At 45.4% G+C, this 25,409-nt stretch overlaps 1 protein-coding gene across 1 annotated transcript; it reads right to left on the reverse strand.

The window, feature by feature from the left end:
* Positions 1-5,624: 5,624 nt before the first annotated feature.
* Positions 5,625-25,409, reverse strand: LOC127556763 (zinc finger protein 260-like). The gene is made up of 5 exons (XM_051990174.1): positions 23,172-25,409; positions 20,760-20,844; positions 16,026-16,152; positions 15,420-15,512; positions 5,625-11,754 (listed from the first exon to the last, which is right to left on the reverse strand). The coding sequence occupies exons 2-5, from the start codon at positions 20,802-20,804 to the stop codon at positions 9,941-9,943; spliced, it is 2,079 nt and encodes a 692-aa protein (XP_051846134.1). The 5' UTR covers positions 20,805-20,844; positions 23,172-25,409; the 3' UTR covers positions 5,625-9,940.

A 25,409-nucleotide genomic window follows, 5' to 3' on the forward strand; every position in this document is an offset into this window, starting at 1 on the left:
TTTGGTGTATACAGACAATTGTAGGTGGGATTAAGGGATGGAGTAAGACAAGCCAGGGACACTTTGCAGGAGGACAAGGAGGAGAGAGGACGTGGGTGGCCAGCCTTGTGGAGTTAAGTCCATCTCCTTTACTTCTTCCCCTAAATACCAAGGACTTTTGCTGATCCTGACTCTGGCCAATCTTGAGGTCAACAGGGAGCTAATTCGGACTTCACAGGAAGTAGTAAGCTGAGGGAAAAATTTACATCCAAGGGTTCTGATAAAGATCTAATTTCTAAATTTTACAGAGAATTAACTCAAATGTATAAGAATACAAGCCATTCTCCAGTGGATAAACGGTCAAAGGATACAAACAGAACATTATCTGATGAAGAAATTAAAACGGTTTCTTGTCATATAAAAAATGTTCTAGAGCACTATTGATCAGAGAAATGCAAATTAAGACAACTCTGAGATCTCACTACATACCTCCCAGATTGGCTAAAATGACAGGAAAAGATAATGAGGGGATGTGGGAAACTGAGACATCGATGAATTGTTGGTGGATTTGTGAAACGAATCAATGACTCTGGAGAGCAATATGGAACTATGATACCGAAAGGGCTGTCAAACTGATCCAGCAATGTCTCTATTGGGCCTGAATCCCAAATAAATCATAAAAAAAGGAAAAGGACCCACATGTGCAAAAATGTTTGTAACAATATCTGTTGTAGCAGCAAGAAACTGGAAACTGAGTGACTGCCCATGAGTTGGGGAATGGCTGAACAAGTTATGGTATACAAATGCTATGGAATATTATTATTCTATTAGAAATGATCAGAGACTTATGTGAACTGATGCTGACCAAAACGAGAAGAACCAAGAAAACATTATACAAAGCAATAACAAGATTATACCATGATAATTCTGACAGATGTGACTCTTTTCAATAATGAGGTGATTCAGATCAATTTCAATAGACTTATGATAGAGAGAGTCACCTGCACTCAGATGTCTGGGGGAAAAACATAGTATTTTCACTTTTTTGTTATTGTTTGCATTTTGTTTTCTTTCCCATTTTTCCCTTTTTGATCTGATTTTTCTTCTACACCATGATAAATGTGGAAATATGTATAAAAGAATTGCACATGTTTAATATATATTGGATTACTTGCCATCTAGATGAGGGGATGGGGAAAAAGGGGGAATAAATTTGGAACACAAGGTTTTGCAAGAGTGAATGTGGAAAACATCTTTGTATTTTGAAAATAAAAGGCTTTTATTTAAAAAAAGAAAAGAAAAGAAAATGTAAGGTAGTTTGAAATACAAAGAGAAATACAGAGACTGTAACAGAAAAACTCTAAGAGGCCAGCCCAGCAGACACGGACACAGAGGAAGGGAGCTTTTAGATCTTAGAGGTCCACAACATCACTACTATTTGAGGATGTATTCTGATGGAAGTCGATCTCTTCGATAAAGAGAGCTAATTCAGTTTCAATTCATCAAGGATGGACAGAAGCAGCTACACTCAAAGAAAGAACACTGGGGAATGAATATAAACTGCTTGCATTTTTGTTTTTCTTCCCGGGTTATTTATACCTTCTGAATCCAATTCTCACTGTGCAACAAGAGAACTGTTTGGTTCTGCACACATATATTGTATCTAGGATATACTGTAACCTATTTAACATGTAAAGGACTGCTTGCCATCTGGAGGAGGGGGTGGAGGGAGGGAGGGGAAAAATCGGAACAGAAGTGAATGCAAGGGATAATGCTGTAAAAAATTACCCTGGCATGGGTTCTGTCAATAAAAAGTTATTTAATAAATAAATTAATTAAGTTTTTGAAAATAGATCCTAGAGGTCCAGATGTTAAGGTAGTTCCCTTTTGCAATGTTGGGGAATGCCAACATCCCTTAAAAAACAAAACTAAAATGCTATACTCAAGCAACCTTGCCCACTCCTCCGGGTCCCAGAGAGAAGTTTTACATGCGATTGTCCCCAGAAAAGGACTTGACCTATTTGGAGCACTCCCCTATTTTAGGTCCATCACTCACCCCGCAGTGAGCAAAGATATAATGAGTATACCCTGAGATATTGGGTTCCCAGTTATACTCTGCCTTAGTTGAGGATAGGAAGAAAATAGTGGGGTGCATTTCTTGCCTTTTTTCAAGAAGGCCTGAGGGTTTTAGCCACCAAATGGTGTTCAGGGTGGCAATTCCTAGTTCCAAATGCTGTGTTTGGGAATTAGCACCAGATGTTAGGGTTCGGTCATGTAAAGAATTCACAATGGGCATTCTCTTTGGCAAAAGGTAGGTTTACTTAGAAGAGGTTACAGAAAAAATGAAGAGATACAGAAGACATCAGGAATATGGACTATCGTCAGCAAGGAAAGGGATTTTAACAATTAACAATGAAAAAGATAAGTTCCCTAGTGGAACTCAACAATTAACTAGGATAAAGGAAATACTCCATGAGGTATGAGAATGCCCTTAACTGGTGAGAGCGACTTAGCATCCTAAAAGAGTTAGTTATCAGAAGGAGAAAGACATCATGCAGCAACGTGGGGACCATGAGATCCTCAGTGTTGGATAGGGCTAGTGGAGGAATTGATAAAAATTAATTCCTAAGGCAGGCGGGGAGAAGGCACTGATGAAGATCAGCTTTGCTCCTCTGGGGAGGTGGTCCAGTCAGAAAACCAAGTTATATCAAGCCCTGAGACTCCCTCCTCTGTAGGGGCCTTGGGCAACCTCCTCTTGCCATGTCCTGTCAGAAATCTCAGTCATGTCCTCAGGTGAGGTTTTCCTGTACAATGTCACAGACTCTCTACTGACCCACTTTTCCTCCTCACAGCTAACTCTTTTAGGGCATTTAATCCCTTTCAGGATTTAGCCTCAATCTTATGGCCTGTTTCCTTTCTCCTGGTAAATGCAAGTTCCACTAAGAAACACGCCCTTCCCATTATTTATTAAAACCCCTTTCCTATGCTCTCCCACTCTATTTCATATTTACCATTCCCAGTGTTTATTTGTCCCTTCATTTATTCCCCCAAATAAATTTACCTTTTGCCAAAGAGAGAATGGCCATGGTGAACTCTTCACATGACCAAACCCAGCTTTTGGTACCCTCCATCATCTGGTGTCTACATCAGTCACATGGGGGATGACATGAGGGCAGGGTGAAGGGAAAGTCACCATGAGGCAGAATGGTGGTGGACTCAGAAGGGGTTCAGCAAAGATGGCGTGGGCCCTTTGCAGGGGAAACAACCTCGGTGCTTTGACATAACTCAGATTTCTAGCTGGACTACCTCCAGAGATAGGAGTGGAACTGATCCCCATCAATGCCCTTCCTTGCTTGCCTCAGGAAGTAATTTTATCAGTATTTCAGGCTCTCCTTGCCAAGCCCATCTACTGATCCAGGACCTCATCACTTCTAAGTTCCTCTTGGAATTAAAGCTTCAAAGCTACCTAGTTTGGGTTTCTTCTTCTAAAGAATCTCTAGGTTCGTCTTGTGGACTGTCCCCCCATCTCTACCTCTCTTTCCTGTTGTTCTCACTCTTAGAAATACCAACTTCTGAAGGTGATAAGGGGGGATGTTGACCATCTAGTGAGTGTCTGAAGTTGAATTTGAATTCATGCTTTCTTGATCTCAAATCTAACATTCTATCCACTCTTCCACCCGGCTGCCTCTGACATTTCCTTTAATCACTTAGATATTTCATTATGAGCATACATTCTTGATATTATTTGTCTCTGGGCACTCTTAAGCTAGTCCCCAAATACCTTTTTAAACAATATCCATCATTTACTGTTGCTTTTTGAGATTTTGGTGACCTGATTTTTTTTTTAATTCATTGAAACACGACAAATTCTACTCCCATTTCATCATTTTAAACTCCACAAACTTTTGTTTCAAGTCGCTTGAAAACAGCATTGCATTCTATTTTAGAATGGATTCTGGCATTTTCTTCTAAATTCATACCCTTCTTTATTGCTAATTTTTAATTTTCCTCCATCTTATCTCCCTTCCTGTTATGGGCCAGAACTCTGAACTTGAAACAAGGATTCTTACAAGGTGCTAATTAAGTGGAATTGATGAGACAATGGTTGTCTAGTTTAGCGTGGTGCTTAATAGTTCTCTAAATTCAGTATGATTGATTTAATCCTACAACAAATAATGGTTTCCTAGTGATATGATTGGTTTATATTCAGTGTAGAGCATATAAGCAGGGAGCCTCAGCCAGATACAGAGCGGACTGGAGGCTGAAGCACAAGCCCTTGGATTCAGATTCATTCATCCCATCTCACACCACCTTGGTGGCAGGCTCTCCTCCTTAGTTTCTCCACTGAAACCAAGACTCCAAAAGGCCTTTAAGAAAGCTAACAGGCCATAGGAAAGGAGACAAGATCTTGAGATAATAAAGGATTTGGACTTTAACCCCTGGCTACTCTCATGGAAATTACTGAACTGAAACAAAGGCTGCTCCCAGAGATCACCAAGAAAACCGAACCAAAGAACAGTACACCTTCTTCTCCATCTCTTTTTACACAAATGAATGTGATTGACGTGATGTGCAATTGCAGCAAACTGCCTCCCCTCAACCATACCCGATCACTCACATTTACATTTTCATTTCCCCCCTCCCTTTAGGAAACATCCTTAGAAGTTGAAGTTTTTTTTCATCAGACTATTTTCATCAATGCTAAACTCCCTCTTAAATCCCAACTTTTCCACTCTTTTTTTTCTGTTGGGTTAAATATCTTTTCACATCATTCTGTTAAAACTCTTTTTGGGGGAGATTCAGAGGAGAATAGGGTTCATGCTAATGCCTGCTTCCTCGACACCTGAAGACATTGGAGTTCTGATGGGAAACTTCCCTCCTCCCACAGCAAGCAAGTGATAATAGCAGTTTTCAATTGCTCGAATGAATCCATCCATCTAGATTTCTCCAATATTTGCATTGTTTTCTTGGTTCCGTTTTTACAGGGAATGCTTTTAAATCTTCCACTAGAAATCCATTTTCCTCTCGAGGATCATCCTGACTAAAAGGTTATTGTTCTTTACAGTCTCACCCCTGTGGAAGTCTTGAGTAACCCCACTTTACTGTATCTAGTCAAAAAGTCAACTTCCCTCAAACCCTGGAGGTTAAATTTCCCCTGTAAATCTACAGCCCATAGCATCTTTGCTAACCCCTTTTGGGTCGGTCTTTCCCGGCGTTCTACCTTCTCTCTTCCCCTTCATGTTTTTCCTTATAGCTACCTCTTTTAGGGTGTTAACTATGGTTTTAGCCTCCCAGTTAAAGACTTACTTTCAACTCATGATGTATTCCTTTTCTCTTTCTCATTTATATGCTCTCACAAGTCTCTCTCCTTTGGCCAAGAGAATGGCCGAACCCCAATTATTTGGCACTGAACCTCAAACACATCATCTGTGTGTAAATGGTAAACTTTGGGACCACATAGAACCCCTCACTTATTTCTGCATTTTCAGATTGCACCGCCACCCACCAGCCAGCAGAAGCAGACATGGACATTTGCCCATCCATCTGAGGGTGTGAGCAGGAGCTTGTGACAACACACTGATCTGTACGACAGCATGGCTGCCGTGTGGGTGCTGTAAAATCAAATTTTACTGAGAAATTCAGACTCACTGATCAATCCTGGAAGGATTTCATTTATTTTACATTCTTGCAAGAGCATGTGCCTAGCCAGTAAACACATATTTGAAATTGCAAAGGCATTTTTATTTCTTATCCTGAGAACAAGTCCCTCCCAATTCCCAACCAGCCAGCCAGCCAAGCATGTTGTCAAACCAACCCTGGGAACACAAATGCAAAAAGAAAGCCAGCCCTTGCCCTCAAAGAGCTTACATTCTTGGAAAATGACAAATCGAGGAAGGAGGGAAGGGAGCAAAGTCCAGAGAATTTTTCAAATCTAACCCCCCCATCTCCAATTACATCTTGTTCTAGGTCCCAGCCTCCTATATCTTAAATTTCAATTTTCTAATTTGTTTCATTTCTCTTGTCCAATTCAATTTTTGTAATTGTGGAAATTAAATTCCCATCCAATTCTTACAATGAGACTCCTAGAAGCTGAGACTTTTGTGTTCCTGCCACAGAATAGTGACTACTGTCTTAAATCAAACAGTTGCTCTATAAAGCATTGGAGTTTGGTTAAATTTGTTTGCAAATATTCTTAATTTTATTTTCAAAACACTGGGAGGCAAGTGCTATTACCATTCTTACTTTGCAGATAAGAAAATGGAAGCAGTGTGATTTCTCTGGAGTGATACAGCTAGTAAATTATGTGAGGTCCATACAGTATATGGGTTGTACTACCAAACTGCCCCAAGGGAAACTTCAGGATTCTTTTGATTTGCTTTTGTTATCTTAGGAGGATCAGTCAGTGCATTATGATCAACTTTTTGAAGGAAGGCTCTTTTGGTTTTATAGATTTCTCTTGTCTTGGATACCAAACTCTTACTCAGGAAATCTGGCGCAAAGATCGTTTCCTTCCCTTTTGACCAATTATCTTTGGACAACTGGTAAAACTTAATTCTATGAGCTCATTATGTCTGATAAAATTTATATCCCACAAAGAACTATTTCTTCATCTGTTTACTTTTCTGATGAGCAGCTTGGTAGGTTATGATTGAAGCAACCTCAAATAATGTAAAATTTGATTATGATACAAATTGCAAAATACCAACTGCATTTAGTGGATCAAAATTCAACACACACGACACATGAGCTTGTCAAGGAATTTTAGCAGGCAGTCTGCATTTTCCTAACGTTGTGTGGGGATATGTGCTGCTGCAAATCATATTACCAACAGTTGCACTGATTTTCTATTTTAAAAAGCTTTTAACAAAATGGGCAAAAGTGAGAATACTTCAGATGGAAGCAATGTAACCACACAATGAAGAGGCTTGTTCTTACAGAACAAAAATTTGATGTAACTGAATAGCAATGAACAGTCATAGTTAAGTCTAAATAAGATGCAGATAATAAAGCATACATACATGAAATGAAAGAAAATAGTAAATGAAATTAAAAAGGTCAAGATTTTATGGGTTTTAAAAAATTCTTGATAACTGCATAACTGCTGGAGGGATAGACATGGATTTCATTCTGGCTGTATGAAGACTACAATAAAAAGCACATCCTCAGCAGAGCAGCCTTTCAGATCAAAGCCTTTTTGAGACAGTGACAGAAAGTGAAATTGGCCAAAGAAACTTTTTACTGCAAGTTCCAATCGGAGTGCTCTTTTAATAAGTTCAACTCAGTGTTAAATGATTAGAGTGGTGGCCAGTGCAGACAAGGATGCTGAAGCTAAAAATTCTGGTGTTCTGAAGAAAATCATTGAAGGTGTCGTTTGCACTGATCTACAACATATTAATGTGGATGAAACAGGCTTACTCTGGAAAAGAATATGGGTATTTTTCCAAGACACGGAAAAAACCTTAAGATTAAAAGTATCTAAGGATCACCAAACACTTTTGTTGAGCGGTGATGAAGATAGGGACTTATAATCAAAGCCAATCCTTGTGCTGCAAGAGGCTTCCAGTTCATTGCCAGTGAAATAAGAAATCCTGGGTGACTACAGCTGTTTCCAAAGACTGTTTGTGAAGTTAGGCGGGCCTATGCGGGATCACACCATTTCATTTAAAACAGTAGTGATTTTCAGATAATGCCCCAAGTTATCAACTCCATTTGTTGTTCATTATGTGAAAAAGCAAGCATGCACATTCTCCAAATGAGATGTGGAAAAAGCTCTTTGCATTTATAAGCATACGTATGAAAAGTTAAAGAGAAGGTAGATCTATGTGAGCAAAATATTTTTAAAATGACATTTTGTCATATCCTGAGCATAAGCTTGCCTTTAGGTATACTTAGTAAAATTTAAAATTTATTTCCCACAACCTACTACTTTATAATAAAAGAATCCAAAATGTTTTTCCTTGCTATATTATATTAATAAAAAGATCAAAACTAATTAAAAATTTTTTCATTGCATATTTCCATTGGGTTGGAACCAATTAATACATTTGATACATATCTTTTAATAGTGTGAATCTGAGGCGTGTGATGACTACATGGGATTCACTATTTGCACTAATCAGGATCTAGCTATACTGCTAGCTCGGTGAGTAATCGAGTAGCAAGTGGTAGGCACTTAAATGCCTGTTGATACAAAGCAACGGTTACATTCATTCCCACAATGGGGGCCTTCTGGTTAAATGTGGAAGCACTTCTCTCACTGCTAGAAAATACACTTAGCTTGATACTGGCTGAATTTTCACATGAACATAGCTCAAACGCTGGAAGGGACCTCAAGAGAACATGTAAGAACATGGACCACCACCCACTCCTTTTTTTACATTTGATGAAAGGAAATCCCAACAAGGTCACCCTTGTGATAACTGGTGACATGATTAGAGTCTGGGTCTCCATACTTTTAATCTAGCACCATATTACCTACCTCTCTGATTCACAGAATCCATCTAGTTCAAGTATAAGGCAAGAAGGAATTAAACTACGTTCAGCACCTCCATCTCCCCTTGGAAAGAAGTTTCCTTTCCCACCCATATGCAGTTACAAATACATATTGTCCTTCCTAAGTTCCATCATCATCATTATATTCATTTTATTCCAAGGGACTATCACCGCATGGCAGATGGGCTCTTCTTGGAGCTCATTTAGCTGAATTTCTATCATTAATCTTTCTCACCAACGAGTGTGCTTTGTTTGCCTACCGGCAATAGTGCTTGCTCTCTAGAAAAACATTCAACATGTATAGCTTATGCTTCCATAACAGTTGAACAACCTGGTGACCTGGATGATGACCTGTCACTATTTGAATACATTTTTTTTCTACCTCCTTTCAGAAAGAAAAAAGTCTATACACAAAAGTTCCAAAGACTTATGATGGTGCTTTGAAAGCTGGTTGCACATTTAAGGACACTGAGCACAAAACTCAGCTTTCCATCAGCAACATCAGCTGTTCTTTGGGGCTATTAGGATACTTGCCTCAATTTAGAGTTCTCTCGATCAAAGTATTAACCCCCCTCTCCCCAGTATCATTTAGTGCTTTTATAGTGAAAGAGAACAATGCCTTCAGTAGCTGTCACTTAGCACTTAGGTCCCAGCACTTTGACTGCATTACACAGTTCCAACTTCTGCCATTTGGGTTCACTGGGGTTCAGTTCTGAGTTTTTGAACTAGTAACACTTTGCATAGAGCCCCATCATATAGGTGCTTCCACCAACGTGTCATCCAAGGAAAACCGATGAAAACCCTAGTCAAAGACAATTAGCTGTTCAGTTGTTTCAGTCATGTCCAACTCTTCATGACCCCATTTGGGTTTTCTTGGCAGAAATATTAAGGCAAACAGGCTTAAGTGATTTGCCCGGGGTCACATAGCTAATAAGCATCTGAGGCTTCATTGAGGAGGTGCTTATTTGTATTGATTCAATGGGTTTTGAGCAGGGCTCTCTATCAGCTGTTATATTAAAGAGCTTTCCTGCAGCCTGAGTTTCTGTTCACGACACTTTCTATTGAAAGCTTCCCCATTCACTGGATTTTAAAAGGCATTCTCTCGGTTTGCATTCTTAGATGGCCCATGAGGACTCTCCAGGATCTGATTTTTTTTCCATCCTCTGCATGTTCTGCTCTGGCACACGTACTCCCTATGACTACAACCTCTCCCTGATGGCTTCCTCACTCTTAGTACATTCACTTCAGCAGTAGGGATTGGATGACGTCCAATAATGGTCTTAGGGCAATTTCCTACACAATTTGCATGCCAGGGTTTCACTGCACTACAAGATTTTCTAATAATAAGGCCTCCCAGGTGGTTGACGACACCTCTACATTAAACAGATCTCACTTCAATGTGAGTGCTGAAGGCTTTTAAGGTATTCCTTAAGCCTGAGACTTTTCCAGATCCCTTCTATTCAAAGGGCTATATTCCAGTATGAGTTCTCTGATGTCTATTGAGGCTTCCTCTCTGGCTAAAGGCCTTCCCACATTCATTACATTCAAAGGCTCTTGCTCCAGTATGAATTGTCTGATGACTGATAAGGTGTCCTTTCTGACTGAAGGTTTTGCCACATTCATTGCATTCAAATGGTTTCCCTACAGTATGAATTCTCTGATGTCTTATAAGGTTCTGACTAGCACTGAAGGCTTTCCCACATTCGTTACATTCAAAGGGCTTCCCCCCAGTATGAATTCTCTGATGTCTAATAAGGTTCTGCCTGTCATTGAAAGCTCTTCCACATTCATTACATTCAAAAGGTTTCACTCCAGTGTGAGTCCTCAGATGTCTAATGAGATTCTGCCTGTCATTAAAGGCTTTCCCACAGTCATTGCACTTGAAGGGTTTCACTCCAGTATGGGTTCTCTGATGTCTGATAAGGGACTGCCTGTCATTGAAGGCTTTGCCACATTCACTACATTTAAAGGGTTTTACTCCAGTGTGAGTTCTCTGATGGATAATAAAGTGTCCCTTTTGACTGAAGGCTTTCCCACATTCATTACATTCAAAGGGTTTCACTCCAGTATGAGTTCTCTGATGGCTTTTAAGACAATCCTTCCGCATAAAAGCCTTTTCACATTCATTACATTCAAAAGGTTTCACACCAGTATGAGTTCTCTCATGTCTAATCAGGGTCTGCCTCTCATTGAAGGCTTTCCCACACACATTGCATTCATATGGCTTCACTCCAGTATGAATTTTCTGATGTCTAATAAGGTTGCGACTATCATTGAAGGCTTTTCCACATTCACTACATTCAAAAGGCTTTACTCCAATGTGAGTTCTCTGATGGCTTTTAAGGTAATGCTTCCGTCTGAAACCTTTCCCACATTCGTTACATTCAAAGGGTTTGATCCCAGTATGCGTTCCTTGATGGCTAACTAGATTTTCCCTCCAGCCGAAGACTTTTTCACACTCGTTACATTTAAAGGGTTTCACTCCTGAATGTGTTCTCTCATGTCTAATAAGGGATTGCCTCTCATTGAAGGCTTTCCCACATTCATTACATTCAAAGGGTTTCACTCCAGTATGAATTTTCTGATGTCTAATTAGGTTCCGACTGTCATTAAAGGCTTTCCCACATTCATTACACTCAAAGGGTTTCATTCCAGTGTGAGTTCTCTGATGGCTTTTAAGGTAGTGCTTTCTTCTGAAGCCTTTCCCACATTCATCACATTCAAAGAGTTTCTCTCTAGTCTGAAGTTCAGTAACATTTGCTCTTTTATCAAAGGCTTTTCCACAGTTGTCATATTCATACAGGTTTTCACTAGCACACACTCTATGACATTTGATGAGGTCTGAATGGTAACTGGAAGTTTTCCTGTCTGAATTATGCGTATCAAGTTTCTTCCCTGAGGTAACTGCATTACGCTGAATTCTGTCAGAAAACTGTCTGAAATTCTTTCCAAGAGTATTATATTTATGAAGACTTTTTCCAATAGCAGCTCTCCATTGTGGAAAAAAATTGAGCCCCAGACTAAAATGTCTCACAAAGGAATTACAGTCAAGGACATTTGCCTTACAAAATGTTCCTCTGTGAGTGGCTGTTAACTCCTGGGACTCTCCCTTGTAGGGACCCTTCTGGCTCTCAAAGTTGACCTCACATCCCTCAGAGTCTCTTATGTTGAGATACCAGGGATTGTCCTGTGGCCCTCTCTCCTTGGCCAATGCTTCCAGGCAAATGTCCTCAGTCAGAATTGTCATCTTGTTTTCATAGCTAGTCTCCTGATTAAAGGAATCTGAAAGAAATAAAAATGTGTCAGAGGACATTCTCTTCTCTCCTTTACAACTTCTAAATTCTGTCTCTTCCATCAAGGAGAAAAATATTCAATATGAACTAGGTGGAATGAACATTGTAAAAGGGGAACTGAAGTGAAAGTCAGGTGAGGAGAATAACAAGGAGCCTATAGCTATGAAAAAGACAAATCACATTCTGGACTTGGCTCTTTTCAACAATGAGGTGATTCAAGGCAATTCCAAAAGATTTGTGATGGAGAGAGCCATCTGTATTCAGGGCTTTGGGGACTGTTTAATCTATACTGGATTACTTGCTAAGGAAGGGGGGAGGTGGGAAGTAAGGGAAAAATGGGAGAAATATTTGCAACACAAGGTTTTACAAGGATGAATGTTGAAAACTGTCTTTGCGTGTAGTTTGAAAAATAAAAAACTATTACTTTAAAAAATAATAAATCTCACTCCAATATACTGAAAGCACTTATATGCCATACTAAGCATATAATAAGCTCGATGAAAAAGAGATTATCTTTGGATGGACACAATCACGGAAGCAAAATCGGCTCAGAGAATCACTGAAGTGGAAATCTTTTCGGAATCTATGACTACCTATACCAAAATATTCCTGGAAGAATCATCTGCTTGTCTGAAAACAACAAAAACGTATGCATTGACTAGGGAATGTCTGAATAATATTTAGTATATGAATTTAATTGTCAGGGATCTTATGCCATTAAAAACAAAAATGAAGCATTCGGAAAATATGGAAGGATTGAAATGAAGTGATGCAGAAGGAAGAAAGCAGAACAGCCCATAGTGACTGTGATTCTGTGTCTAAAGGTAATATTGACAGCTACAGACAGAAAAGAAAGTAACAAAGGTTGTTGAAAGCAAAGATGCGGTTCTGGGATGCGCTTAACGGTCAGAAAATAACGGAAGCTGTTCATGTGTTCAATCGTTTGTAACCTGTTGGACTTTTCATTTTTCTGGGTTTCTTTCCTACACTCTATGCATCTACTGAATAACTATAAATCATCACTTTGCTTTAGTTTTATTATTCCCTCTTGCTTGTTCATCAACCATCAATTCCCTTAATCCTGTCCCTCCTTACCTCTGCTGTCTCATCCTGCCACTTTCCCAATTAACATTTCCTTGTGATAGTAAATAGTGACTGTAACAGGAGGGAAAAGGAGGGAAGAAACATTAAGTGCTTACTAAGAGCTAAGCATTTTACAAGTATTTCCTCATCTGATACAACAACGTGGGAGGGTAGTTATTATACAGTTGAGGAAACTGAGGCAGGCAGCTGTTCAGTGACTTGCCCAACATCAGCTAGTGTCAGAGGCCAGATCTGAACTTGGTCTTCCGAATCCAGCTCAATGTTTTCCCACTGTACCACTTAGCTGCACACCACGTACTGAATCCTGCCTCTTTAAGAGGGAGGATTTAGGTTCCCTCATCAGTTATCTCACGCTAACATCTTTCATTATAATTCATCAGGGTTTGACATTCTTGAAATATGCTTACAATTTACAAGAGTACAGTCACTATGTGTCTTGTTTTCTCGGCCCTTTCTTCCTTCTTCAATAATTCTTAAATCACTCCCCATTTCTCTGAACAAAACAATACCAGATGGCATCCCCATATCATAGCTAGTTCAGTCATTCTCTCACCAATAGGTTTCCCAGCACTTTGTTACCCAAAAGTATGGCAGCACTATTCTATTACATAGGAGACACCTGTCTTTTTGGTCTGGGTTGAGAGTTGCCATTGGTTTAGTGAATTTCTTCAAATAACTCCATTTTCCAGAATATGCAGACAATCTCACCAACCATCTATTAGTATTCCTATCTGTCCATCGTCCCTTATCATTGACTGTTTTCAACATCTTTATTATCTTTGTCAATTGTTTCAACTGTTGGGTGTGAGATGAAACTTTGTGGATTTCTCTTATTAGTGACTGGGAAAGTTTTGGCAAGGTAGTCGACCATTTGCATTTCTTCCGTAAACTAGAAATCAAGCAACTGCTTTCGAGAAAGGGTTTTCTGTCTCCCACACACACATACACACATGTACATGTCGATGATAGATTTTTATCAGAGTATCTTATTCATTTCCCCAGTGAGAATCTCTTCTCTCCCAGTTGTGGTAATTTTTTATTTTTTGTTTTTAATTTTTAAAAGCTTTTTAATTTTCTATAATCCAAAACTCTTGTTATGTTATGATACCCTCTACTTGCTTAAAAATGATTCCCCTAGGGGCAGCTAGTGTAGTGGATGCAACACCAGCACATCTTACTCAACATATCATAATGAGATAAACAATATAGGAGGAAAATAAAAAGATAAGTGACCTCAACATTAAAGATTACATCATAGAATATTTAGAAGAGAACTACATCAGCTAAGTTTTAATACTATAGCCAAGAGGAGGATTCTCAACTGTTCGGTTCTGCAAACATGTATTGTATCTAGGATATACTGCAACATATCTAACATATATAGGACCGCTTGCCATCTAGGGGAGGGGGTGGAGGGAGGGAGGGGAAAAATTGGAACAGAAACGAGTACAAGGGATAATGTTGTAAAAAAAATTACCCTGGCATGGATTCTGTCAATATAAAGTTATTATTAAATTAAAAAAAAAAAAAAAAAGAAGAGGATTCTCAGTCAAAAGCAATCATAAAGTTAGATAATTTTGATTTCAAGAAATTAAAAATTAGCATTTTTTACTAACTAAACTCAACAAAGAAAATTCTGGAAGAAAGTCAACTGGGGGAAAAACCCTTTGCATTAAGTATTTCTGGTAAGAGTTTGGTACCCAATATATGGAGTACTAACAGAAACAAATGATTAATGGCAAGAATAATTTCCCCCAAAGATAAGCAGTCAAAAGATAAGACGATTGTAAACATGTAACAATCATGAAAAGCTTGTCCAAATCAATAATCAAAATAATTGTGAGGTTTCACTTCACCTTCGGCAGACTGGCAAAGAGAACAAAAGGTGAAAATAATCAGTGGTGGAAAAACTGGGAAATTTTAAGTACACTGATGTGGGGGGTGGAGCAGCAACTCTTGAGGAACAATCTCAGTTAACCTCAGAATGCAACTAAAATGTCCTTCATAGAGATCTCAATAAGCAAACACACCAAGGAGCTCAAAGACAGAAACTATATTTGACGATAAAGTAAAAGGAAAAAACGACACAAGTCGAAACTGCCTCAGTTGTAACAGATGAGGTTGGGAAAGGGGACCATGGAGATGGACCGTAGCAGACACTGCCTGCTGCTTCAGTAGCCTATGTTTCAGACCAGGAGGAGATGAGGGGACAAGGCTATTAAGCAAGGAAAAAGGAGCGCAGGGGAGCACTCCAGAGGTGCTCTGCCAGGCAGAGAGGGAGGAACCTACCTTTTGATCGAGCTCGTTTGTTTTGGAAGCCGGGGCTCCACGATCAAAGTCTTTTACTTCACCTATCTAATTTAGTTCCGATGCCTGTTTTAATAACACATGAGGAAAATCTAGCCCAGCTTAAGCTCTGAGGTTCTCCCAAAGTCAGTGTGAGCGTCAAATCAGATAAAATGCTTTGCAAACTTCAAAGTGTTACATAAAAGTTAGCCACTGTTGCTGCTTTTATTGTCATTCTCCCATCAGCCCCGGTCGCTCACTCACCTGGGGAAGGGCCATTTGGGAATTCTCCCTCAGGTATCCACGGCACTTCTTTCTCCAACTGGGAAATGACGTCTGGTTTGGGAATGGAAAGCCCTGATTATGGAGAGAGAAATGGGAAGGACTGGGGTCAGCGGGCCATCTCAGAGTTTGGTTTTGGCCTTTCTGACTTCAGGGAAAAAGGAAGGCTAGAAGAGACAGGGGATGGAAGAAAAGACCTCAGATTTTTCTCATCCCAGAGTGGATCGCTAATCTGATTTGGACTCAGAAGGAAACCATTTGACCCAAAGCCTGCTAAGAGAGCCAGATCTTTTCATGTCTCCTGTCAGGTGGCGTTACCAAGTTTTTCTTTTCACGTGAAGGAAGCAAGAAAGCAAGAGCCTCAGGGCCAGTACTAACTTGGGGATTTCTACCTGAAGAAAGCAGAGACTTTGCCCCTGGGAATGATGACAAAAAAAGTCTCAAGACTGCCGTGAGTTTTGGCCTGTCTGCCTGTCCCACCGTATCTATCATAAGGGTGAATATTGCTGTCCCCCGGGCTAAAAATCAGGGCAGTCCTCCGAGCACTGGCAGTCGGCCGGTGAGGCACAGGGAGCTGTCCTTCCTTACCCACAGACACCAGGTTCTCGTAGGTCTCCAGCGTCACCTCTCTGTACAGCTCCCTCTGAGCAGAGGTCAGTCGGCTCCACTCCTCCGACGAGAAGTCCACGGCCACGTCTCTGAATGTCATCGGACGCTGAAACGGCAAATACTTTCCTGCTCATCTGGGGACGGGCCCCTCACAGTCCAGGAGGATGCAGCAGGAGTTCTGCCTGTGCTGGCTATTCCAGGCTGACTCTCAGAGAGGTGGGAGAGGAGCAAGGGAAGAGGGGGGGCTCGGGCAGACTGAAACAGCAACCACAAAACTGTTCTGGAGAAAGCCCGGCTGACAGATGGAGGGGGGAGCTGTGAGATGCAGGGAGCGGTGAGATGGGGCGAACAGAGAGCCAGCACAGCCGACTGGTGGAAACGGGGCTGGCTGTGACCCTTGGCTGGGCAGGGTCCCAGAAGGAGCTCCGGAGGGAGACCCAAGGCTTCAGGGAGAGGCAGCCAGGCTGCGGCACATCTCCAGGACTAGGGGAGCAGGGCTGCCTGTGGTCCTCAGGCTGGGCACGGGCCCAGGAGGACTGCCGTGCTCTGGAGTTCTGGAGGAAGACCCAAGCCTTTGGGGAGAGCCAGCCAGGTTGTGGCCCTCAGGGTGGGCAGGGGCTCAGAAGGATCACTGTGCTCCAGAGGGAGACCCAGAGGTACAGAGAAATGTCCCCAAAATGTCAAAGGGGGGAGAAAGGAAATGGAGTGGCCGGAAACTGGACCCTGGTTAGGAAGGTGGTGAGTGGAGGATGTTTCCTTGAAAAGAAGGGGAAGAACAAGGAAGAAGCCTCACCTGGGAATGGCATGGCTCCTCAAGGAGAGACAGAACAAGAGCAGCGTTGTAGGGGGAGGGGGTGACTGGCTCTCAAGAGGCATCCTGGTAACAGATGAGTGGGGTCTCTAGTCCTCCTGGGGCAGCCATCAAACACCCAGATGAATCCCAGAGAATCCCCCTCTAGGACTCCCATGCGCACTCCCATGGAAGGAGACTCAAGGGGACGGCCCAGTCTGGACCAGAGGGAGCTGGCAGGGTGCTCCTCCTGGCTGCCCACTAAAGCCTGGAGATGGAGGGACAGAAGTGATCAGTTCTCTGGGAAGATGGGAAGAGAAGGGGATCCCGGCCAAAGGAGGTGACAGATCTCCAGCTAGGGATGAGGTGGAGAGACCTCCCAATAACTGGCAAAAATATAGTTATTAAGCTTACAGCAATGCTAAAGATGTCAGAGGTCACCGAGAAGCCAACCTCTTCCACAAAAAGCCCTAAAAGCATCAGAAAGTTGTCCCCACAAAATCAAAGCAATCTAGAAAGCTTCTGCACTAAGCCTTCCGTCGAGACCAGCAATGGCCCAAAATGGGGCCACGAGGAGATGGGGGGCAGGTATGGAACCAGCCACGTCAGGGAGAGCAGGCGGACCAGGGCAGACCAGGGTGGAACAGGATCGACCAGTGCTGGGAACAGCAGCTTCCCTAGCCTGGGACCGGAAGCCAGGTTCTGGGCCCTCTAGATCAATGTCCATAGGGACTGGACCTAGTTACGTCCTCCTCTGAGCCATAACAGGAGATAGAGCCAATTCACCAGCTGGGCACAGAGACCAGGGAAAACCCCCAAAACCTTCCTGGGGCCCAGAGCAGCAGGCAAACCCTCCGACTGGAGGAGCTTATCCAGAGAATGGGTCTGAGCCCACAACGGACCATGGATGGCAAGCTGTAAAGGAGGATAAGCTCAGAGGCAGACTGCAGGAGCCAGGCTCAAACAAAGGTTGATTAACAAAAGAGAATGCCCAACACAAATATCAGAGGCTAAGAAAGGTCCAAGAAGGGATCACAGAAGGGAAGGACCCAGCAGCAGCTACAACAGGAATCATGGCACAGCCACAAGGGCGACTGGAGCAGCTGGAAGAAATCACACCACGGAGAAAGCAATGAATCACAAATGAAATGAGAGTTTGGGAGGAAAAAAGGAGAATCAATGGGATAAAAAAAGTGGTGGATGGCCTTACCAAGGAGGCAGCCCCCTGAGAAAGGACAGCAAACAACTGAAGGACTTCACAGGGCAATAAGAAAGATTGAAAAATAAAGCAGAAGAAAAGGTAAAATGCTTACCATCAAAAACAAGGGCCTAAAAAATAGCTGGAGAGAGATCATTTAAGAATCATCGAACTTGATCGTCTCGATAGATAAAGAGTGTGAGGTTTTCCTTCTTTTTAAAATATAATTTCTTTTTATAAATAGGATTTTATTTTTTCCAATTATATGTACAATTAATTTCAACTTTCATTTTCTTTTTTTGGGGGGGCAAGGCAATTGGGGTTAAGTGACTTGCCCAGCATCACACAGCTAGATAGTTATTAAGTGTCTGAGACTGGATTTGAACTCGAAAGTCCTCCTGATTTGCTATCTAGCTGCCCCTTAACATTCACTTTTTATAAGATTTGAAGTTGCAAATTTTCCCCTTCCATTCTTCTCTCTCCCCCCCAGGATAGAAAACAATTTGATAAGAGGTTTAACGTGTGTAATCAGGTTAACCACGTTCCCACATTAGTCATATTGAGAAGGAAAAAAACCAAACAAAAGGGGGAAAAGAAAAAGCAAAATAGAATACTTTAACGTTGGTTCACTTAAATCTTTTCAGGCTTTTCTGAAATCAACCTGTTTACCATTTCTTTTAGCACAGAAGTATTCCATTACACTTATACCACAATTTGTTCAGCCATTTCCAACTGAGGAACATCCCCTCAATTTCCAATTCTTTGCCATCACAAAAAGAATTGCTAAATATATATTTTCTACATAGAGGTCCTTTTCCCTTTTTTAAAGTCAATCTCTTTGGAATACAGACCTAGTAGTAATATTGCTGAATCAAAGGGTATGCGGTGATTTCAACTTTGGACAGAGATCCAAATCGTTCTCCTGGACGGTTAGGTCAGTTCACAACTCCCCGGTTTTCCCACATCTTCTCCAACATTATCATTTTTCATTTCTGTCATATTGGCCAATCTGATAGATATGGTACCTTAAAGAGTTGTTTTTCATTTGCATTTCTCTAATCAAGAGTGATTTAGGCTAATTTTTAATATCACTATAGTTTAAACTTCTTTTATCTGAAAAATACCTGTTCATATCTTTCAACCATTTATAATTATAGAGAATGACTTGTAGTCTTATACATTTGACTCACTTCTCCATGAGAAAACGAAGCCTTTAGCAGAAACACTTGTAAAAACTGTTCCCAGCTTTCTGTTTTCCTTTTAATCTTGATCAAGTTGGTTCTGTTTGTGCAATTTAAAAAAATTTAATGTAATAAAAATTATCCTAAATTTAATTTTTTCAACATTAAGTATTTTTTTTCTCTTGAGGTACTGGATGTACAACAATACTTCTATAAAATAGAAAATAAAAATAGAAAACTAGAAAGAAAGGAGTGCTCTTTTATCAGGGAATGGTGAAACATGATGGAATAGGCAGTTTTACAGGAGATAGTAAAGTGATAGAGGGAAATGAGCAGAAGTAAGAGAACAATTTCTAAAATAACCACCACATTATAACGGAAAACAGTTTGGAAAGACTTCAGAGTTCCGATTAGTCAAGACGGCAAGAAGTCATGTTTCCAGACAGAGGATGAAGCACGCTATCTATCCCCTGCTGCTGTAGTTGTGGCCAAAGGGAAAATTTTTGTTGGACTGTGCATTTGTATCATATATCATATTTATAAATTTTCTTTTTCTTTTTAATTCTTCAACTGGCTAAAAAGTTGGAGGAAATGATGATAAATTCTCGTTTGAAAAAAAGAAAAAGAATTGGCCAAACTCTCTGAATGCCACGGCTAAATCAAAAACCTGGAAACCACTCAACAATGACCTTTAGGGAACATTTATGAAGCTTTGTGGCACCGAGTCTTGGGGGCTTTGGAGGCCTGCTAGCTCAGGGGTCAGGGTGGTCTGGCAGCCCCCAAAGCTAAGCCCCCTTGGAATGCACGGGACAACGCATGGGACCCAACGTTCCTGGATTGTGGGGCGCTGGATTCGCTGAAATAATGACAAACCAGAATGTCCCAAGGAAGGTGACCGGGATGCTGAGGGGCTCCGAGTCGTGGCCCACAAGGATCCTTTGAAAGGAATGGCTAGAGTCTGCTAGAAAGGGGGCCTGGGAGCACGCGCCAGTTATGTTCAAGTGCTGGAAGTTGTCCCACAGAAAAGGGATTAAACAAGTCCTCTCTGGTCCTGCTCAAAAGCGCTAAACGAGTTGCACGATATATAGGGAAGTTTCCTGAACAACTAGAGGCCTCTGGCAGCCTCTCCTCCCAGGGGAGGCCGGGAGTTCTCCTTCCCAGAGGCCATCAAGCAGAGGAGGGATGGAAGCGGGTCCAGTATTTAACTGGTTATCCCTGTCCTGTTCTGCCCCTGGCAGGGGGTGGGGTCCCCTTCAAGGAGAAGCCTTCACTCTGCGCTTCCTCATGCGCCGGGCTCTCTACCATGATGAGGAGGTCACTACTGATCACATTCCCACCTAGAAACGAGCCCCAAGAAACCGGCCCACGGACAGACGACTGCGGTCAGACTTGGTGCAGAGACCTCTCATCGGGCTACATGCAAGCCGGCTGCGGGGGGCGGGGGACACCCTCTGGTGCCCACCACAATGGCAGAGTCAGGCCCACATGGGGGAGTGAGGGGAGGACAGGCTGGGAGGAGGGAAGAGAAGGCGGCCCTAACTCACCTGAAAGGTGGCCGTCCGCAGCCCAGAAGGCGCTTCTCCCTCCATGCTCCTGCCCCGAGGAGGGCACGTTCCCGGGAAGGGCAGGCTGCGAGACGAAAACCAGAGTGAGACACACAGGCTCCCCAAACAGGTTCCCCCCGACCCCTCCAGGCGGTGCCCTCACCACCCTCACCAGCTCTGTCCACCTCCGGCTGGCTGTCCACCTCCGGCTGGCTGCCGGCCTTCTTCAAGGCCCCCTCAGATCCTCTTTTGCCTCTCCCATGACCCCCCCCCCAGCCCAAACCCACCCTTCACTCACCCCACAAGATGAAATCAGGCAGGTAGCACCTGCAGGGCCACCTCAGCCTCCCTCCGTGTCTTTCCTGTCCCACTCTCCCTTCCCCACCTCTAGGCTCCTGTCTCCTCCCACCCTCCGCGCAGACCGGCCTGGGGAGGAAGCCCTGGGGAGGAAGCCGCCGAATCCTGGAACGCCCCCAGCCCCTAGGGACCGTTTCAGACCCCAATTCGGGCAGCTTCTCCTTGGGGGAATGGGAGCTCCGCCTCTCTCTGGGTCCTACACACTTAACATGCACAGAGGAGTGACGAGTGTTGGTCTGAGCTCCTCGGCAGCAGCCACGTTTGTCCTTGGGCCCGTTCCTTCACCTCTACCCTTCGTTTGGCACAAAGAACACCCATCACTTTGCTGAAGGAACACGGCTGGGATCCCGCTCTACCAGAACAGCGGGCCCAAGGCCAAAGCCGAGCGTGGCAGGGAGCAGCTCCGCGGGAGGCCCAACGTGGGGCGAGGGTCAGGGTGACCAAAGACTCAGCAGCTGGAACGCTTCACATCACCACAGGGCAGTGGAGAAGCTGACCCCGGCAGCAGCGGGTCTCCAGAGCCCAGCGTGGAGGCGGCAGGAAGGGCGGGGGGATACCAGAGCCCAGCGTGGAGGTGGAGGCTACAAGGGTTCAATATAATGGGGGGGGAGGGGAGGAGACTTGCTACCAGAGCCCAGCACGGAGGTGGCAGGAAGGGTGGGGGGGCTACCAGAGCCCAGCGTGGGGGCGGCAGGAAGGGCAGGGGGCTACCAGAGCCCAGCACAGAGGCAGCGGGAAGGGCGGGGGGCTACCAGAGCCCAGCATGGAGGTGGAGGCTACAAGGGTTCAATATAATGGGGGGGGGGGGGGAGGAGACTTGCTACCAGAGCCCAGCACGGAGGTGGCAGGAAGGGTGGGGGGGCTACCAGAGCCCAGCGTGGAGGCGGCAGGAAGGGCAGGGGGCTACCAGAGCCCAGCACAGAGGCAGCGGGAAGGGCGGGGGGCTACCAGAGCCCAGCATGGAGGTGTGGGGGGCTACAAGAGTTCGGCACCCCCAGAAGGCAGGAGCAGCTTACTCTGCGCCACCAATTGTGCTTAGTGCTGAGGACCCAAAGGAGAGCGGGTGGTCCCTGCCTCGAGGAGCCCCCGTTCCACTGAGGACACACACAGATCCACACCGTGGGCTCGGGGGGAATGCGCTGGCAGCGGGGAGGGAGCCACGAGCGCTGCAGGAGTGAGCGAAGTCAGGTGGAAGTGAGGAGGGAGGGCAATGGGACGAGGAGGCCTTAGAAGAGGGAGGAGGGAGGAGATGGGAGCAGGCGGGGAAAGGGGGCAGGACCGGCCCGGGAAGGGGGAGCCGCTCCCATTCTCAGAGGACGCCGCCCCCCACTCTCTCCCCTGCGTTTTCAGGCTCGGCTCTGGGGATCAGGGAGGACGGGAGTGAGCACCTCCTCAGCGCTGACTCTGGGCCAGGCCTGTGCTGGGCACATGGGACTCACAGCAACCCCTGGGAGGGAATTTGGGGGGAAGCCGGGATCTGTGCTGGACCCGGGGCCGTTTCACCCTTGAGTGATCTGGATAAAGGGCCGTCAAATGCGTATGTGATGAAAAGGGAGAAAGAAGAGCTAATGCAGAAGGAGTGCGGATGGACCTCAGGTCTGACAGGTGCAGAGTCTTGTCCCTGGGTAGGAAAGCACCCAGTTTCCCAAGGAGACAGTCAGACCGAAGGGCTCAGCGGGTTGCGGGACCCCCCAAGTCCCACCGGGGTTCTAGGGCAGCATGCAGAGGGAAAGGGAAGTGAGAGCCTCCGACTTGCTCGGGAGCACTGGGTCCACCCTGCACTGAAGCACGCCCAGGAGAGAAAACCAGGATGTTGACGGGCCCTGGATTTCACAGGAAGATGGGCTGAAAGACCTGGGAATGTTTAGGCTGGAACTGCTAAGAGCCAGGGGCACGCTGAGAGAGGCAGCCTCGCCAAATGCCCTTTCCTGTCCTCCCCAAGTCTCAAACCACCCATTCGCTCCTGCTGGAGAAGGACCTCCACCCTAGGGGCCCCCCTTCCTCTCCGGCCCCGCCACGCGGCCCCAAGCCCATCATTCCGCCCAAAGTGCTCACCAAATTCCCAGTGGTGTCTCAGCTGGCAAAGCCAACGGCCCGTATCCAGTCCTCCTCCTCCTCGGCCTCCCTGCGGCCTGGGACCTTTGGGTCACTCTCTCCCCAGGTTCTCAGGCCCTTCTCGCTCGTAGTTCTCCTGCCTGTCAGAGCTGGGGATCCAGCCAGGTTTTCACCCGCTGACCACGGCTGGTCTCCCTCTGGACTACTTCACTCGGCCATCTCATCGGCTCCCGGGGACGCCACTGTCTCCCCTAGACAGATCCGCTCAGACCCCCCGTTTCCGGCCGGACCGCCTCCCTGACTTCACTTGCAAGTATCTCCAACAGGAGCCCTTGGGCGTCCCGACTCCCCAAGCCCCAAACTCTGCCCTCCACGCCCATGCCATGTCCAGGATGGTCCAAGACCCAGGCTCCCAGCAGCCGTCATCTCCCTCCCTCTCGGCCCTCTACTGCCAACATGGGACCAAGGCCCGTCCCTTCCGGACTCCGCTCCGCTTTCACACTGGTCTCCCTCAATCACAGATCTTACTACGTCATTCCCACCTCACCCCTAACTCGATGAATTCTAGTGTCTCCTTATCACATCCAAGAGCAAACAGGAAATCCTCTTCCTGGCATTCAAAGCCTTGTATAATCTGGCTCCTTGCCACCGTTCCAGCCTTTGCACACCTCCTTTACTTCCTCACTTTGTTTTACAGATGAGAAACCTGAGTCCCGGGGTGATTTAAGGGACGGAAGGATGTGGCCTGACCCACAGGCACAGCTCCCTCCCCTCTGACACGGAGGCGGAAGGCTGGCTGAGCTCCCAGAGCCCCCCAGTCCTGCCCTCGAGGAGGGTGGTCAAAGGGGCAGGGAAGGGGGGGCAGGGCAGCCTGTCAGACTGGGTCCTCCCGGGCCCGGCCAGCCCTGAAGGGGCCGACGTCCCAGTCAGATACTGCGCAGAGTGAGGTCGTTTCAGGAAAAGTCGGTGATGAAGAAAGTGACAACGACCCCCTCGGGAACATGCTTTCAAGGAGCCACGGAAGCCGGGCAGGGGGTTTCTCCCGGGCATCCCAGCTGCGAGGGTCAGAAGAACAAGGGCCGGGGCACCAGGAGCCTAACGGGAGCCAAGAGAGCGGACGGTGATGAGCTACAGGGTGAGACCGACGCAGAATGAGCTCGTATGGATCTTGTCTCTTAAACCGAAAGCTTCTTTTTCACCACTGGGGACAAGGTTGGGGGGGACCGGGGGTAACGGAAAACAGAGGAAAGGCGAGAAGAGCGACTCAGTGAATCTCTCTAAGAAGGTAGAGAGGAGGCAGGTGTGGCCACGAGGGGTGGTGTTACCGCTATAATTAATTACACAGTGCAAAGCAAAAAAAAGACCCCACAGAGTAAGACTTTCGTGCTTTCAGATACTGTCTCTTTTTCATTACTCTTTGCACCTTGACCTAGTCAAGTTTCTCGAAGGTATAAATGAACATAGAAAAAAGAAGGAACTCGATGGCAGCGGCGGCAGCAGCAGCATGGAGTCTCCTGGCTAGAGGCCTCACCCATGGGAGGGGCCCAAGGAGGGAGAACCAAAGGAGGGACCCCGTGTGCCAAGAGGAGGGCCCCCAGACGGGACGCGGGGCAGCCGCTCCTTTCCAGAACGGCCCGTGGGCCAGGAGACGGGTCCAGAGCAACGCCGGCAGACAGCCTGTGCCAGCCGGAGCCAGCCCCCAGTACCTCAGGGGCACCTGGACTAGAGGAAGACCCCGGAAGCGTGGCTGTCCCTGGAGGGACAGCTGGGGGCAGACGTCGGCAGAGCTCAAGAAGAGGCAACGGGCCCAGGTAGCGAAGGCCAGTTCTCAGGGTCTGCCCGATACGGGGGTCCCCTTAAGGAGGAAAGCCTAAGGAAGGAAGGGGGGAGGGGCTTCTCGGCCAGCCCCGCCAGAGAACATTCCGGGGCTTTTGGGGGCATTTGCTTGCCACTATGGACAATGTGGGAAGAATCATCTCTATGGGGATCGCTGAGGGGTCCAGTGAACTCTCTCATGGGAACAGGCTTTAGAAGGCTTAAAGAAGAGTCATTTACAGCTGAGAAAACCGAGACCCAGACGGGGAGGGACTGCGCGGCGGTCCCCAGAGCAGCAGGCCCAGCGCTGGCCCAGGCTGGCGGAGCCCCTTTCTCCAGCGCGGCTCCCTTCTCCGGGGAGAACAGGAGGGGGCGGGGCAGAGGTTTCCGTCTGGGAAGAGCCCCGGGGGGCGCGCCGGGGAG

Source organism: Antechinus flavipes, chromosome 3 (genome assembly GCF_016432865.1).
Source record: "Antechinus flavipes isolate AdamAnt ecotype Samford, QLD, Australia chromosome 3, AdamAnt_v2, whole genome shotgun sequence".
Taxonomy (NCBI): Eukaryota; Metazoa; Chordata; class Mammalia; order Dasyuromorphia; family Dasyuridae; genus Antechinus; species Antechinus flavipes.

Coding starts and splice junctions, on each gene's coding strand:
- LOC127556763 (XM_051990174.1), bottom strand. CDS start 20,804: ATGGAGGGAGAAGCGCCTTCTGGGCTGCGGACGGCCACCTTTCAG. Junction 16,153..20,759: donor TGCGGACGGCCACCTTTCAG/GTGAGTTAGGGC, acceptor TTGCCGTTTCAG/CGTCCGATGACATTCAGAGA. Junction 15,513..16,025: donor CGAGAACCTGGTGTCTGTGG/GTAAGGAAGGAC, acceptor CTCCATAATCAG/GGCTTTCCATTCCCAAACCA.